Source organism: Homarus americanus, unplaced genomic scaffold, assembly GCF_018991925.1.
Source record: "Homarus americanus isolate GMGI-L3 unplaced genomic scaffold, GMGI_Hamer_2.0 scaffold22354, whole genome shotgun sequence".
NCBI lineage: Eukaryota > Metazoa > Arthropoda > Malacostraca > Decapoda > Nephropidae > Homarus > Homarus americanus.
The window spans coordinates 772-17,517 of NW_024752750.1; the positions used below are offsets into that span (position 1 = coordinate 772).

At 37.2% G+C, this 16,746-nt stretch overlaps 1 protein-coding gene across 1 annotated transcript; it reads left to right on the plus strand.

Moving 5' to 3' along the window:
• Positions 1 to 1,395: 1,395 nt before the first annotated feature.
• Positions 1,396 to 15,469, plus strand: LOC121855188 (extensin-3-like; the record flags this gene model as incomplete). The annotated part of the gene is made up of 3 exons (XM_042350058.1): positions 1,396 to 1,695; positions 13,071 to 13,195; positions 15,374 to 15,469. Coding segments are annotated over exons 1-3 (521 nt in total), but the record flags the coding sequence as incomplete, so codon positions are not given.
• Positions 15,470 to 16,746: the final 1,277 nt, after the last annotated feature.

The window sequence follows — 16,746 nt, forward strand, 5'->3', positions numbered from 1 at the left end:
CCAACCTCATGTCTTTGTATAAGTCATTTTTCCCAATGTATAATTTTCTGCATTGGCCGCAGAACTTTTCAATAAACCGTTAATTATTAACATATACACAAACACACACACAACCTCAGTCACCGTTAATTAAATATTGACAAATACAACCTACAGAGGACGAAGATACTATATACTACGCTAAAATGAAAAACATGAAAACAAAATGGATGATATTAGGGCCTTGGTATAAACCAGACTAATAGTTACGTCTGAATCCCCAGTGCAGAATCATTTACAGAATGTTTCAACTGCCACAGAAACTTCCAACCTCACTACATTATGTTTTACTAGAAGCTATTCGTAAAAAACAAAACAATGTATATCCAGGTTTAATCACCACGATTACCACGAGATAATGAGGTCATTACTGAACACTTTTGTCCAACGCCTGTCTCCTTATCATCCTCCAGAGCTCACCAATCGTTCTTTGCAATGTCCAGATAAAATGTTTATTGAATAATTATATTATTTTGCAGAATTTAATAAGAAACTGGTAACATTATATTAAGCAAAGTCAGCAGGAAATGGACATCGAAATTACGAATTATAAAATGAGTTGGGTATAAGATATACCAAAAATTAAATGGAAAAAAAGAAGTGCAACCCAAGAGTTATACTGAAAGATGACATTCTAGTTATTTACCGCTGGTGGATGTAAATAGCTGTCATGATGTGTTAAGGTGTATTGAAAAAAAGATGCATATACGTCATGTAAACTAAAATATATAATTGTACAATGCACATCTGCCTCAACCTGTCTTTTTCTTACTCCCGTGGTGATGTGCCTTATGAAGTGGGAGGAGGCAACCTACTATACTGAGTTGTTCAAGATGGGTTCCAGCTGTCACTTAGCATACTGACCTACTTTGCTTAGGAGCAAATTGAATTAAGTAAGCCGTGCATTATATTACCAATATAATTTAACAGGAAGCGCATTTAGGTATTCATAATTTTTCAAAAAGGACTACAGTTTGCAACATGGTCTCAGTATCTCGGTGTTGACCCAAGGAATATGTAGTGTCAAGGTTTCTGGAGCCGAGTCCACAAGACACTACGTATATAATATTATTGTCATCAGAGTTGCTTGGGAGTTCAGAGTTAGTTTTGCAAAAGTTATAATAATTCGGCAGCGTGGTCAGGTACCCAATCACAGCTGGGTGGGACGTACCCCGGATCGAAAGAATGACTTATGGAGAGGAGCCAAGTGTTGCATCCTTGGACGCTACACTCCATGCCATCAAATATACACAAGGCGTACATGAGGCAGAGGACAGCGACACTTCAGACACGCCAGGACCCCTGGCGTGAAGCAGGTGGTGGAGGCCAGGCGAGGGTGCTACCACACGGAGTATCATGTCTGCACCCGCCCCACACACCCGCAGCATCACGTCCACACCCGCCCCACACCCGCAGTATCATGTCTACACCTGCCCCACCCGCAGTATCATGTCTCACCCGCCCACACCCGCAGTATCATGTCCACACCCGCCCCACACCCGCAGTATCATGTCCACACCCGCCCCACACCCGCAGTATCATGTCTACACCGCCCCACACCCGCAGTATCATGTCTACACCCGCCCCACACCCGGTATCATGTCTACACCCGCCCCACACCCGCAGTATCATGTCTACACCCGCCCCACACCCGCAGTAATGTCTACAACCTGCCCCACACCCGCAGTATCGCGGCACGAAAATGTCACAAAGAAAGTTTAACTATCTACAAACTGCAAAACAGTTAATATCCGCAATTTTGTTAAAAAATTACGCCATTATCACATGACATATGAGCGACACCGAGCTAGCATAGAAGAGCAGAGGGAGACTGAACAAAGACTCTACCCACTAGGGACGTTATTGTGATTGATTACAATAGACGCAAAAATCCTTCTCTTTACCTCAGTGGTGATTGATTTCACTATTTTACCTAAGAGAAACAGTGAACTGGGTAAAATTTAACTAATATGATTAAATATTATGTTGGCCACCCAGTGAAATGTCAGCCAAATAAACCTGGGTGGCCGGCTACCAGATACGCGGCCCCGGTAGCTTACGAGATGAGGGGTTGTATTGATGATATAACAAAGGTACATAAACTATCCGACCAGGAGCAAACTCGTAGCACTGGTTTTACAGTAAATTAGACAATTTAGATTTAAGCGCAAGATAGGTAAACACTTGCTTGGAAATAAAGCACAGATGAGTGGAGCAAGTTGCCAACATCATCATTAACTCTAACATGCTGGGAAGCTTCAAATATAGGTGGGACGTATATATAAACGATAGGTATTGTGTAAACAGGACTGTCCAGCATTGGCCAATAGGCATGTTGCAGTTTCTTCCATTCTTATGTTCTTATATATCATCCCATTATGGTAAAGTTTACTTCGGAATGATCATCATGAGAACAGACGTGTGCCTGAAACGCTCTATTATATCAACAACCGGGTTTTCTATCAGAGATAACACCAACTAACTTTTTTTGTACGGGGGAATAGTTCACCCAGGCACAGGTCATCGACCCACAACGGGCCTGGGAGGAAAAAGATAAGAGTAAAAGAAATTCAAAATAGAAGAGAACAAGACTATTAAATCGTTAAATTAATTTAACATCAATTGTAGGCAAATTAATGGAAGCAATAATTTCTAACTTTCGAAATAACTTAGAAACCAAATTCATCAATGATTCCTAGCATGGCTTCACAAGTGGTTGTTCATGTCCGACAAATCTATTATCATTCTTTCAACTTTTTTTCTCAAATCAGTGAATGAAGGACACGATTGTGATGTGGTTTACCTGGTTTACCTGACTCTAGCAAGGTCTTCAACAGGGTCCCCATGAAAGACTAATACATGAAGTGGAGGCTCATGGAATTGGAGATGTTTTAAACTGATTAGGGCGTGGTTACAGGACAGAAACAGAGAGCCAGCATTAATGACACTAAATCTGATTGGAGTATCGTCACGAGTGGAGTACCCAGCGATCAGTACTTGAACCATTACTATTTATTATATACATAAACGACATAGATATAAGAAAAAGACAGCAACATAAGTAAATTTGCTGATGACACTAAACTAGGGCGTGTAATTAAATCTGACAAGAACTCCATAAACTACAGGAATATCTAAAACATATTTTTCGCCTGGTCTGTAAAATGGCAGAACAAAATTGAATGTGAAAAATGTAAAGTACTTAGTCTAGAGAAGTAAACAGAGAAAACATATATCAGATGAACAACGTTGACATAGAGAAATCCGACAGTGAGAAAGATTTATGGTAATGTTGAATAGAAATCTTGTGTTAGTGTTTTTTACATCACACACAAATATATATAATGGTTCTGGAACCTTATGGCAGGGTTGATGTATACACTTGTTCTGGGCTTTTTATTACTGGCGCGGCTATCAACACAGGTACTAGTTTGGGAGAGAATGTATTGTGAAGTCCTCCAGGTGTCTTGAGGGCACTTATATATTAGGAACACTTAATGAGGTGTTCACTGGTAACTAGTGGTAAGAAGTCTAGCCTTTGTGACCGTGAGAAGGGAGCCGGCAGGCGGGCTGTTGTGCTTAGTGGCTTGAACTCGCCTGACTCCCCTCATGAAGTTATGGACTCAGCTTGTATAACATGAACAACTACTGAGTCATTGTTGAATAACTTAGTGAATAATTCGGTATTATACATTTTGGTGAATGTTTATATAATGCAAATGGTGCTGTTGCAATCTTAAACCAAGAAACCAAGAGAACAATGAGTATTTGCTCAAACGAGGCTAACAAAGTACTGGGTTCATGCAAGGGAGTGTTAGTGTTAAACCTAGCGGAGGTTATCCTAAACTATATCGTGCGCATGAGACCTCACTTGGGATATACAGTTCAGGCTTGTCACCGTACCACAGAATGGATATCATCCTTAGAAAGCATACAGAGGAGGATGACAAGATTAATCCCGCATTAGTAACCCTGAGTATGGAGATAGATTAAAGCATCTGAATTTGCTCTCCTCGAGAAACGTAGACTGAGGGCGATGACTGAGGTGTAGAAATTGAAGTCAGTGTTAAAAAAAGTGGTAGCAAAGGTACTTCAGTTAACCAATGGGCAACGAACAAGTAGCAATAGTTTATAAAAAAATAGATTAGGGCGAGATAAGTAAACACTTGTTTGGAAATCGAATAGTGGATGAGTGAATAAGTTATCATACACCATCATTAATCGAACACGCTGGGTAGCTTCATTAATAAAGGTTGGTATGAGCAAGAGAGGTCGGATGTAAACGGACGCAGTAGGCTAATAGGCCCGCCGCAATTTCTCCAGTCTTGTAGTTCTATGTTCTTATCTATAAAAGGGTGGGGGAGTGCCCAGTACTGTCCTGTAAATAATACAATTGTTTTCATCTGATCATCCATGCGTAATAAACATTCTTAATCTTCTTACTCTAACTTTTCTTCATTATACACCAAGTAAGTTAGAAGTCACCGTTTTCTGGACGGCAGAGTGTTTCTTGCTAGTCCAACTTTTCCTCTCACACGTTGCATGTTAACTGTATTTGTAGCTGCAGTATGTTTATGTTAACTATACCTGCAGCTGCAGTATGTTTGCTAACTATAATTTGTAGCTGTAGTATGTTTATGTTAACTGTATTTGTAGCTGCAGTATGTTGATGTTAACTATACTTATAGCTGTAGTATGTTTTATGTTAACTATACTCTGTAGCTGTAGTATCTTATGTTAACTATACTTGTAGCTGTAGTATGTTTATGTTAACTATGCTTGTAGCTGTAGTATGTTATGTTAACCATACTTGTAGCTGTGGCATGCTGATGTTAACTATACTTGTAGCTGCAGTATGCTTCTTATGTTAACTGGGCATTTGTAGCTGCAGTATGTTTCTATGTTAACTATACCTGTAGCTGTAGTAATGTTTATGTTAACTATACTTGTAGCTGTAGTATGTTTCATGTTAACTGTATTTGTAGCTGTAGTATGCTGATGTTAACTATACTTGTAGCTGTAGTATGTTTATATGTTAACTATACTTGCATGTAGTATGTTTGTTAACCATACTCTGTAGCTGTAGTATGCTTCTTATGTTAACTATGCTGTAAGCTGCAGTATGTTGGCGTTAACTGTATTTGTAGCCGTAGTATGTTTTATGTTAACTGTATTTGTGCCGCAGTATGTTTATGTTAACCGTATTTGTAGCCAGTATGTTTGCGTTAACTATACCGTAGCTGTAGTATGTTTGGCGTTAACTATACTTGTAGCCGTAGTACGTTTATGTTAACCTATTTGTAGCTGTAGTATGCTGGATGTTAACCATACTTCTGTAGCTGAAGCGTTTATGCTAACTATACTTGTAGCTGCAGCATGCTTTATGTTAACCATAAGTAATTTGTAGCTGGTAGCATGTTTATGTTAACTATGCTTGTAGCCAGTATGTTATGTTAACTATACTTGTAGCTGTAGTATGTTGATGTTAACTATAATTTGTACGCAGTATGTTTATGTTAACTGTATTTGTAGCTGCAGTATGTTTATGTTTTAACTATACCTGGTAGCTGCAGGTATGTTTATGTTAACTATACTTGTGCTGTAGTATGTTTATGTTAACTGTATTTAGCTGTAGTATGTTGGATGTTAACTATACTTGTAGCTGTAGTATGTTTATGTTAACTATACTTTGTGTAGTATGCTTTATGTTAACTATGCTTGTAGCTGTAGTATGTTATGTTAACTATACTTGTAGCTGTAGTGATGTTGGGATGTTAACTATACATGTAGCTGTAGTATGTTTATGTTAACTATACTTGTAGCTGTAGCATGTTTATGTTAACTATACTTGTAGCTGTAGTATATTTATGTTAACTATACTTGTAGCTGTAGCTGCCTATGTTAACCATACTTGTAGCTGTAGTACGTTTATGTTAACTGTATTTGTAGCTGTAGTATGTTTATGTTAACTATACTTGTAGTTGCAGTATGTTTATGTTAACTATACTTGTAGCTGTAGTATGTTTTATGTTAACTATACTGTAGCTGTAGTATGTTTATGTTAACCATACTTGTAGCTGTAGCATGTTTATGTTAACTATACTTGTAGCTGTAGCATGTTTATGTTAACTATACTTGTAGCTGTAGTATGTTTATGTTAACTATACTTGTAGCTGTAGTATGTTTATGTTAACTGTATTTGTAGCTGTAGTATGCTTGTTAACTGTACTTGTAGCTGTAGCATGCTTATGTTAACTATACTTGTGGCTGTAGTATGTTTATGTTAACCATATACTTGTAGCTGTAGTATGTTTATGCTAACTGTATTTGTAGTTGTAGTATGTTTATGTTAACTATACTTGTAGCTGTAGTATGCTTCTATGTTAACCATACTTGTAGCTGTAGCATGTTTATGTTAACTGTATTTGTGTAGCTGTAGTATGTTGATGTTAACTATACTTTGTAGCTGAAGTATGTTATGTTAACTATACTTGTAGCTGTAGTATGTTTATGTTAACTATACTCTGTAGCTGTAGTATGTTTATGTTAACTATGCTTGTAGCTGTAGTATGTTTATGTTAACTGTACTTGTAGCTGTAGTATGTTTATGTTAACTGTACTTGTAGCTGTAGTATGTTTATGTTAACCATATTTCTGTAGTTGTAGTATGTTTATGTTAACTATACTCTTGTAGCTGAAGTATGTTGTTAACTATACTGTAGCTGTAGATGTTTATGTTAACTATACTTGTAGCTGTAGTATGTTTGTATGCTAACTATACTTGTAGCTGTAGTATGTTTATGTTAACTATACTAGCTGTAGTATGTTTATGCTAACCATACTTGTAGCTGTAGTATGTTTATGTTAACTGTATTTGTAGCTGTAGTATGTTGATGTTAACTATACTTGTAGCTGTAGTATGTTTATGTTAACTATACTTGTAGCTGTAGCATGTTTATGTTAATCATACTTGTAGCTGTGTAGTATGCTGCGTTAACTATGCTTGTAGCTGTAGTATGTTATGCTTAACTATAATTTCTGTAGCTGTAGCATGCTGATGCAACCATACTTGTAGCCGCAGTATGTTTGGCGTTAACTGTATTTGTAGCCGCAGTATGTTTATGTTAACTATACCTGTAGCTGTAGCATGTTTGGCGTTAACCATACTTGTAGCTGTAGCATGTTTATGTTAACTGTGTATTTGTGGCTGTAGTATGTTGATGTTAACCATACTTGTAGCTGTAGCATGTTTATGCTAACTATACTTGTAGCTGTAGTATGTTTATGTTAACTGGCGCTTGTAGCCGCTGTAGTATGTTATGTTAACCATACTTGTAGCTGTAGTATGTTGATGTTAACTATACATGTAGCTGCAGTATGTTTATGGGCTAACTATACTTGTAGCTGTAGTATGCTTCATGTTAACCATACCTTCTGTAGCCGTAGCATGCTCTTGGCGTTAACCATACTTGTAGCCGTAGTATGTTTCATATGTTAACCATACTTGTAGCCGTAGTATGCTTTATGTTAACCGTATTTGCAGCTGTAGTATGTTTACGTTAACTATACTTGTAGCTGCATGTTTATGTTAACCATACTTGTAGCTGTAGTATGTTTATGTTAACCATACTTGTAGCGCTGTAGTATGTTTGGCGTTAACTATACTCTGTAGCTGTAGTATGTTTGGTGTTAACCATACTTGTAGCTGTAGATGTTTATGTTAACCATACTTGTAGCTGAAGTATGTTTATGTTAACTATACTTGCAGCTGTAGTATGTTTTATGTTAACTGTATTTGTAGTTGTAGCATGTTTATGTTAACTGTACTTGTAGCTGTAGTATGTTTATGTTAAACTATACTTGTAGCTGTAGTATGTTTATGTTAACTATACTTGTAGCTGTAGTATGTTTATGTTAACTGTATTTGTAGTTGCAGTATGTTTATGCTAACTATAATGTAGTTGTAGTATGTTTATGTTAACTATACTTGTAGCTGTAGTATGTTTATGTTAACTGTATTTGTAAAGGTAGTATGTTGATGCTAACCATACTAGTAGCTTGAAGTATGTTATGTTAACTATACTTGTAGCTGTAGTATGTTTATGTTAACTATACTTGTAGCTGTAGTATGTTTATGTTAATCATGCTAGCTGTAGTATGTTTATGTTAACTGTACTTGTAGCTGCAGTATGCCTATGTTAACTGCACTTGTAGCTGTAGTATGTTTATGTTAACTCACTTTGTAGCTGTAGTATGCTTATGTTAACTATACTTCAGAAGCTGAAGTATGTTATGTTAATTCATACTAGAAGCTGTGCATGTTTATGTTAACTATACTAGAAGCTGTAGTATGTTTATGTTATCCATACTTGTAGCTGGGTAGTATGTTTATGTTACCATACTTGTAGCTGTAGTATGTTTATGTTAACTGTATTTGTAGCTGTAGTATGTTTATGTTAACTGGTACTTGTAGCTGTAGTATGTTTATACAACTGTATTTGTAGCTGTAGTATGTTTATAAGGACTATACTTGTGCTGTAGTATGTTTATGTTAACTATACTTGTAGCTGTAGTATGTTTATGTTAACTTTTACTTGTATACTTGTAGCTGTAGTGTTTATGTTAACTATACTTAGCTGTAGTATGTTTATGTTAACTATCTTGTAGCTTAGTATGTTATGTTAACTATACTTGTAGCTGTAGTATGTGATGTTAACTATACTTGTACTGCAGTATGTTTATGTTAACTGTATTTGTAGCTGCAGTATGTTTATGTTAACTATACCGTAGCTGTAGTATGTTTATGTTAACTATACTTGTAGCTGTAGTATGTTTATGTTAACTGTATTTGTAGCTGTAGTATGCTGATGTTAACTATACTTGTAGCTGTAGTATGTTTATGTTAACTATACTTGTAGCTGTAGTATGCTTTATGTTAACTATGCTTGTAGCTGTAGTATGTTAGTTAACTATACTTGTAGCTGTAGTATGTTGATGTTAACTATACGTAGCTGAGTATGTTTATGTTAACTATACTTGTAGCTGTAGTATGTTTATGTTAACTATACTTGTAGCTGTAGTATGTTTATGTTAACTACTTGTAGCTGTAGTATGTTTATGTTAACTATACTTGTAGCTGCTGTAGTATGTTTATGTTAACTATACTTGTAGCTGTAGTATGTTATGTTAACTATACTTGTAGCTGTAGTATGTTTATGTTAACTATACTTGTAGCTGTAGTATGTTTATGTTAACTATACTTGTAGCTGTAGTATGTTTATGTTAACTATACTTGTAGCTGTAGTATGTTTATGTTAACTATACTTGTAGCTGTAGTATGTTTATGTTTACTTGTAGCTGTAGTATGTTTATGTTAATATATACTTGTAGGCTGCAGTATGTTTATGTTAACTATACGTGTAGCTGTAGCATGTTTATGCTAACTATACTTGTAGCTGTAGTATGTTTATGTTAACTATACTTGTAGCTGTAGTATGTTATGTTAACTATACTTGTAGCTGTAGTATGCTTCTGTTAACTATAATTTTGTAGCTGTAGTATGTTTTTATGTTAACTATACTTGTAGCTGTAGTAGTTTCTTGTTAACTATACTCTGTAGCTGTAGTATGTTATGTTAACTGTACTTGTAGCTGTAGTATGTTATGTTAACTATACTTGTAGCTGTAGTATGTTTATGTTAACTATACTTGTAGCTGTAGTATGTTATGTTAACTATACTTGTAGCTGTAGTATGTTATGTTAAATCATATACTTGTAGCTGTAGTATGTTTATGTTAACTATACTTGTAGCTGTAGTATGTTTATGTTAACTATACTTGTAGCTGTAGTATGTTTATGTTAACTGTTTCTGTATTGTAGTATGTTATGTTAACTATACTGTAGCTGTAGTATGTTTATGTTAACTATACTTGTAGCTGTAGCATGTTGGTGTTAACTATACCTTTTGTAGCTGAAGTATGTTTATGTTAACTATACTTGTAGCTGTAGTATGTTTATGTTAACTGTACTTGTAGCTGTAGTATGCTTTATGTTAACTATACTTGTAGCTGTAGTATGTTTATGTTAACTATACTTGTAGCTGTAGAATGTTTATGTTAACTACTTGTAGCCGTAGTATGTTTATGTTAATCCATACTTGTAGCTGTAGTATGTTATGTTAACTATACGTGTAGCTGTAGTATGTTTATGTTAACTATACTTGTAGCTGTAGTATGTTTATGTTAACTATACTTGTAGCTGTAGTATGTTTGTTAAACTGTATTTTTAGTTGTAGTATGTTTATGTTAAATTTACTTGTAGCTGTAGTATGTTTATGTTAACTATACTTGTAGCTGTAGTATGCTTATGTTAACTATACGTGTAGCTGTGGTATGTTTATGCTAACTATACTTGTAGCTGTAGTATGTTTATGTTAACTATACCTGTAGCTGTAGCATGTTGTGTTAACTATACCTGTAGCTGTAGTATGTTTATGTTAACCATACTTGTAGCTGTAGTATGTTTATGTTAACTATACCTGTAGCTGTAGTATGTGTTTATGTTAACTATACTCTGTAGCTGTAGTACATGCGTTATGTTAACTGTACTTGTAGCTGTAGTATGTTTAGTGTTAACTATACTTGTAGCTGTAGTATGCTTTATGTTAACTATACTCTGTAGCTGTAGTATGTTGTTAACTATACTTGTAGCTGTGTATATGTTATGTTAACTATACTTGTAGCTGTAGTATGCTTGCGTTAACTATACTTGTAGCTGTAGTATGTTTATGTTAACTGTACTTGTAGCTGTAGTATGTTTATGTTAACTGTATTTGTAGCTGTAGTATGTTTATGTTAACTATACTTGTAGCTGTAGTATGTTTTGTTAATTACATTTAGCTGTAGTATGTTATGTTAACTATACTTGTAGCTGTAGTATGTTATGTTAACTATACTTGGTAGTGTTGCTTTCTATGTTAACTATACTCTGTAGCTGTGTGTATGCCATGCAAACTGTACTTGGTAGCTGTAGTATGCTTTATGTTAACTGCAATTTCTGTAGCTGTAGTATGTTATGTTAACTATACTTGTAGCTGCAGTATGTTATGTTAACTGTACTTGTAGCTGTAGTATGTTATGTTAACTATACTTTGTAGTATGTTTGGTGTTAACTATACTTGTAGCTTTGTGCATGTTTATGTTAAATTCGTACTTGTAGCTTGTAGTATGTTTATGTTAACTATAATGGTAGTTGTGTAGTATGTTATGTTAACTATACTTGTAAAGGTAGTATGTTATGTTAACTATACTTGTAGCTGTAGTGCATGTTTATGTTAACTGTATTTGTAGCTGTAGTATGCTTATGTTAACTGTATTTGTAGTTGCAGTATGTTTATATGTTAACTATACTTGTAGCTGTGTAGTATGTTTATGTTAACTATGCTTGTAGCTGTAGTATGTTATGTTAACTATACTTGTAGCTGTAGTATGTTTATGTTAACTATACTTGTAGCTGTAGTATGTTTATGTTAACTACTTGTAGCTGTAGCATGCTCCCTCAATAATGTGACGGGTACACTTTATTATGGCCTCCTCATAAACTTACGTCCATCATTTATGGTAACTGCTTGATTTCTGGAACTCACGATAAACCTTTGAGTTATGTAATCTATTTGAAATATGGCAGAAATTTTTCACCCTGGCTGCTGTTGTCCTACGAGTTTGTAATTAGTCTGTTGAACATCACAAGTTAGAAAATCGTAAACAACTGCATTATATAGAATCGCAGGGCCACAACTGGAATTTGTTCACTGGAAGTATTGTCTACATATCAGTGGCCTTTAATAGAATGTTATTATAGTAATACAGTACTCTGAAGAGAGGCCAAGAAACACAGAATAACATTGTGTTCACAAATTACAAAAATTGTCTCCATATTTAGGGATATGAGTTGTCCCCGTTTGCCTTCATTGCATATCCGACGTCCAGACAATGAGGGCAGTATGAATGAGACGGTCAGGAGATGAGGACATGCGTGTTATGTTTCAGAACAGCCCAATTAATGTTGATAATGAAACTTGTCTGATAATTAGTTTCTTTGTGTTTTCATAAAGGGACACACAAGTTGGTTAACTCCTACAGTGGGCAGTGGCTGTCTCAGAGTGACTTGCTGGAACATGTTACAACTTTCCTAAATGTTTTACTGTTGTGACGGTGTACAGGGCGAGTGTTAATAACTTCTCTCTCTCTCTCTCTCTCTCTCAAGTAAGCACAACCGGTCTTTGTCGGAAACTGTCTGCAGGCAATTTAGTGCTGGACTCGCTCTTTCATGTTAAATGTTCGTGACGGAAACCCAACAATTAGTGTGGCTTTTAGAGACAACTTTTAGAGTGTTACTTCCTCAGTAAAACTCATGTAAGTGTTACTTCATCAGGCAGTGATTCATGTACTACTTTTGCAGCAAATGACTCGTGTGTTATTTCTTCAGGAGTTGACTCACACAAGTGTTACTTATTCAGGACGTGACTCACAGAAGTGTTACAACTTCAGGTGACACATATAAGTGTTATTTCTTCAGGGGTGACTTACGTAAGTGCTACTTCTTCAGGGGTGACATATATAAGTGCTACTTCTTCAGGAGGTGACTCATATAAGTGTTACTTCTTCAGGAGGTGACACATATAAGTGCTACTTCTTCAGAGGTGACTCATATAAGTGTTACTGCTTCGAGGTGACTCATAAGTGTTCTTCTTCAGAAAGTGACACATATAAGTGTTATTTCTTCAGGAGGTGACTTACGTAAGTGCTACTTCTTCAGGAGGTGACATATATAAGTGCTACTTCTTCAGGAGGTGACTCATATAAGTGTTACTGCTTCAGGAGGTGACTCATATACGTGTTACTTCTTCAGGAGGTGACACATATAAGTGCTACTTCTTCAGGGTGACATATATAAGTGCTACTTCTTCAGGAGGTGACTCATATAAATGTTACTTCTTCAGGAGGTGACTCATATAAGTGTTACTTCTTCAGGAGGTGACACATATAAGTGCTACTTCTTCAGGAGGTACCACATATAAGTGCTACTTCTTCGAGGTGACTCATATAAGTGTTACTTCTTCAGGAGGTGACACATATAAGTGCTACTTCTTCCAGAGGTGACTCATATAAGTGTTACTTCTTCAGGAGGTGACACATATAAGTGTTGCTTCTTCGGAGGTGACTCATATAAGTGTTACTTCTTCGGAGGTGACACATATAAGTGTTACTTCTTCAGGAGGTGACACATATAAGTGCTACTTCTTCAGGAGATGACTCATATAAGTGTTACTTATTCAGGAGGTGACACATATAAGTGCTACTTCTTCAGGAGATGACTCATATAAGTGTTACTTCTTTGGAGAACACATATAGTACTGTAATAACCCCCTGTCTTATAAGCAGCATTATTATATAATAGGATTAATTACAATTGATTTATATATCTCTATCACCTCTGTAACTTTCCACTAGCTATGAGGGCTCATGTTCAGAGAACGTGATAAGGTGTGCCCACAGGAAGTCGTGTCATAGTGCTGAGCTAAGGCATTAAGTAGCCGGTTCTCTGGCCCCTGATGCGGCAGTAGTTTGATATCCTTGACGAGAGGAAGACGTTACACAGGAGCCATCGTGGATGGTTCCGTCTTCCCTCGAGGCAGTATATTACCGTTCTCCCTCGACGGGTATTAGGCATTGTCCCAACACCAACCGGAGCTATGTAACATAATATCGTCCTCATTAACACTCATAGCTACAGTGATTAAGTTGATATACACTGGGAACTGTATCTGAGATAGTTCCTCAATAAATAAATAACAGACAATTGCGTTTGGCTACTAAAGCCCTCTATAATATCATGTTCCAGCCTCATTAACTGAAAGGAATCGAGGTTAAAGGGCCAGTTCAGTCACTACTTCTTCGGGAGGTGACACATATAAGTTCTAATTCTTCAGGAGGTGACACATATGAGTCCTACTTCAGGACGTGACACATATAAGTGGTACTTCTTCAGGAAGTGACACATATAGTGTTACTGCTTCAGAGGTGACTCATATAAGTATTACTTCTTCAGGAAGTGACACTTATAAGTGTTATTTCTTCAGGAGGTGACTTACGTAAGTGCTACTTCTTCAGGGAGACATATATAAGTAATACTTCTTTGAGGTGACTCATATAAGTGTTACTGCTTCAGGAGGTAACTCATATAAGTGTTACTTCTTCAGGAGGTGACACATATAAGTGCTACTTCTTCAGGAGGTGACACATATAAGTGCTACTTCATCGGGGTGACACATATAAAGTGCTACTTCTTCAGGAGGTGACTCATATAAGTATTACTTCTTCAGAGAGGTGACACATATAAGTGCTACTTCTTCAGGGTGACACATATAATGCTACTTCATGGAGGTGACTCCATATAAGTGTTACTTCTTAAGGAGGTGACTCATATAAGTGTTATTTTTCAGGAGGTGACACATATACAAAGTGCTACTTCATCAGGAGGTGACTCATATAAGTGTTATTTTTCAGGAAGTTGCACATATACAAAGTGTTTCTACTTCTTGAGAGGTGACTGCATAAATGTTACTTTTCGGAGGTGACTCATTTATTACCTACTTCCAAGGTGACTCATTTATTTACTACTTCAGGTGACCTATATAAGTGCTACTACTCCTCAAGTGATTCATATAATGTTAGCTATTTAGGAGGTGACTCACAAAGTGTTAGTTCTTCAGGAGGTGACTCACATAAGTGTTAGTTCTTCAGAGTGACTCACTAGTGTTACGTCTTCAGGAGGTGACTACATAAAGTGTTAGTTCTTCAGGAGGTGACTCATAAGTGTTAGTTCTTCAGGAGGTGACTCACATAAGTGTTAGTTCTTCAGGGAGGTGACTCACATAAGGTGTTAGTTCTTCAGAGGTGACTCACAAGTGCTACTTCTTCAGGAGGTGACTCACATAAGTGTTAGTTCTTCGGAGGTGTCACATAAGTGTTAGTTCTTCGGAGGTGACTCATAATGTTAGTTCTTCGGGAGGTGACTCACATAAGTGTTACTTCCTTCGAAGAAGGTGACTCACATAAGTGTTAGTTCTTCAGGAGGTGACTCTCACATAAGTGTAACTTCTTCGGGAGGTGACTCACGTGTTAGTTCCTCGGTGACTCATGTGTTAGTTCTTCAGGAGGTGACTCATATAGAATGTACACTGCTTTGGAGGTAACTCATATAAGTGTTACTTCTTCTGAGACACACCTAAGTGCTACTTCTCAGGAAATTGACACATGGTGTACTTCTTCAGGAGTGGCTTACATATAGATGCTACTTCATCAGGAGGTGACACATATAAGTGCTACTTCTTCAGGGGTGACACATATAAGTGCTACTTCTTCAGGAGGTGACACATATAAGTCTTCTTCAGGGGAGTGCTTCACTTCTTCAGGAGCTCTCATTAAGTGTTGCACTTCAGGTAACTCATCTCAAGTAATTATTTTTTTCAGAGTGACTCACACACAAGTGTTACTTCTTCGGAGGTGGCTCACCAGAAGTGTTAGTGCTTCGGGGGTGACTCACAGAAGTGTAGTGTCAGGGAGGTGGCTCACAGAAGTAAGTAGTGCTTCAGGGGTGGCTCCAGGAGTGGTAGTGCTTCAGGCAGTGACTCAAAGTGTTAGTTCTTCAGGGTGACTCACAGAAGTGTTAGTTCGTCAGGAGGTGGCTCCGAAGTGGTAGTGCTTTCAGGGTGACTCAAAGAAGATATTAGTTCGTCAGAGGTGACTCACAGAGTGTTAGTTTCATCAGGAGGTGAAACCACAGAAGTGTTAGTGCTCAGGAGGTATCTCTCAAGTGTTGTAGGCTCAAGGTGGCTCAGAAGTGTTAGTGCTTCAGGTGACTCTCAAAGTGTTAGTACTCAAAGGTAGCTCACAGAGTGTTAGTGCTTCAAGAGGTGGCTCACAGAAGTGTTAATACTACAGGAGTGGCTCTGAAGTGTTAGTGCTTCAAGGAGGTGGCTCCAGTGTAGATGCTTCCAGAAGTGACTCACAGAAGTGTTAGTTCGTCAGAGAACGGCTCCACCAGAAGTGTTAGTGCTTCCAGGCCACAGAAGTGTTAGTGCTCAGGAGGTGGCTCACCAGTGTCCCAGTCCTTCAGGTGACTCACAAGTGTTAGTGCTTCCAGGGTGACTCCTAGTCTTCAGGTGGCTCACAGAAGTGTTAGTGCTTCAACCAAAACCCGGAGGTGGCTCACAGAAGTGTTAGTCTTCAGGAGGTGACTCACAGAAGTGTTAGTGCTTCAGAAATTGCAGTAACTCATGTTAATTACTACAATTCTAAGCTCCCCATAATCATATAAATCACAACAACAAGTTCCAGGTACTTGAAAGAATTCATGACATAAACAGCCCTAGGTGCGATACCTCTTCTACTGTGGCAAATCACCTCTACCACCTGCATCAACAAGACCTACCATAATGAAGCTTGTCAATCAAGAACCCAGTCTCCCAATTTCACCAGAATCGAGTTTACCTACGTTGGTAGGTTTTGAGGTGACTAAATAAACCGATACGGTACCCCAGTGTCGTCAACATTCTATGCACAAATGAAGGCTCCAACTAGTGCAGAGATAGACGTTGTTAGCGTCTTACCGGTGTCGCCGCTTGTCTACCTCGGTTTGCAGTCA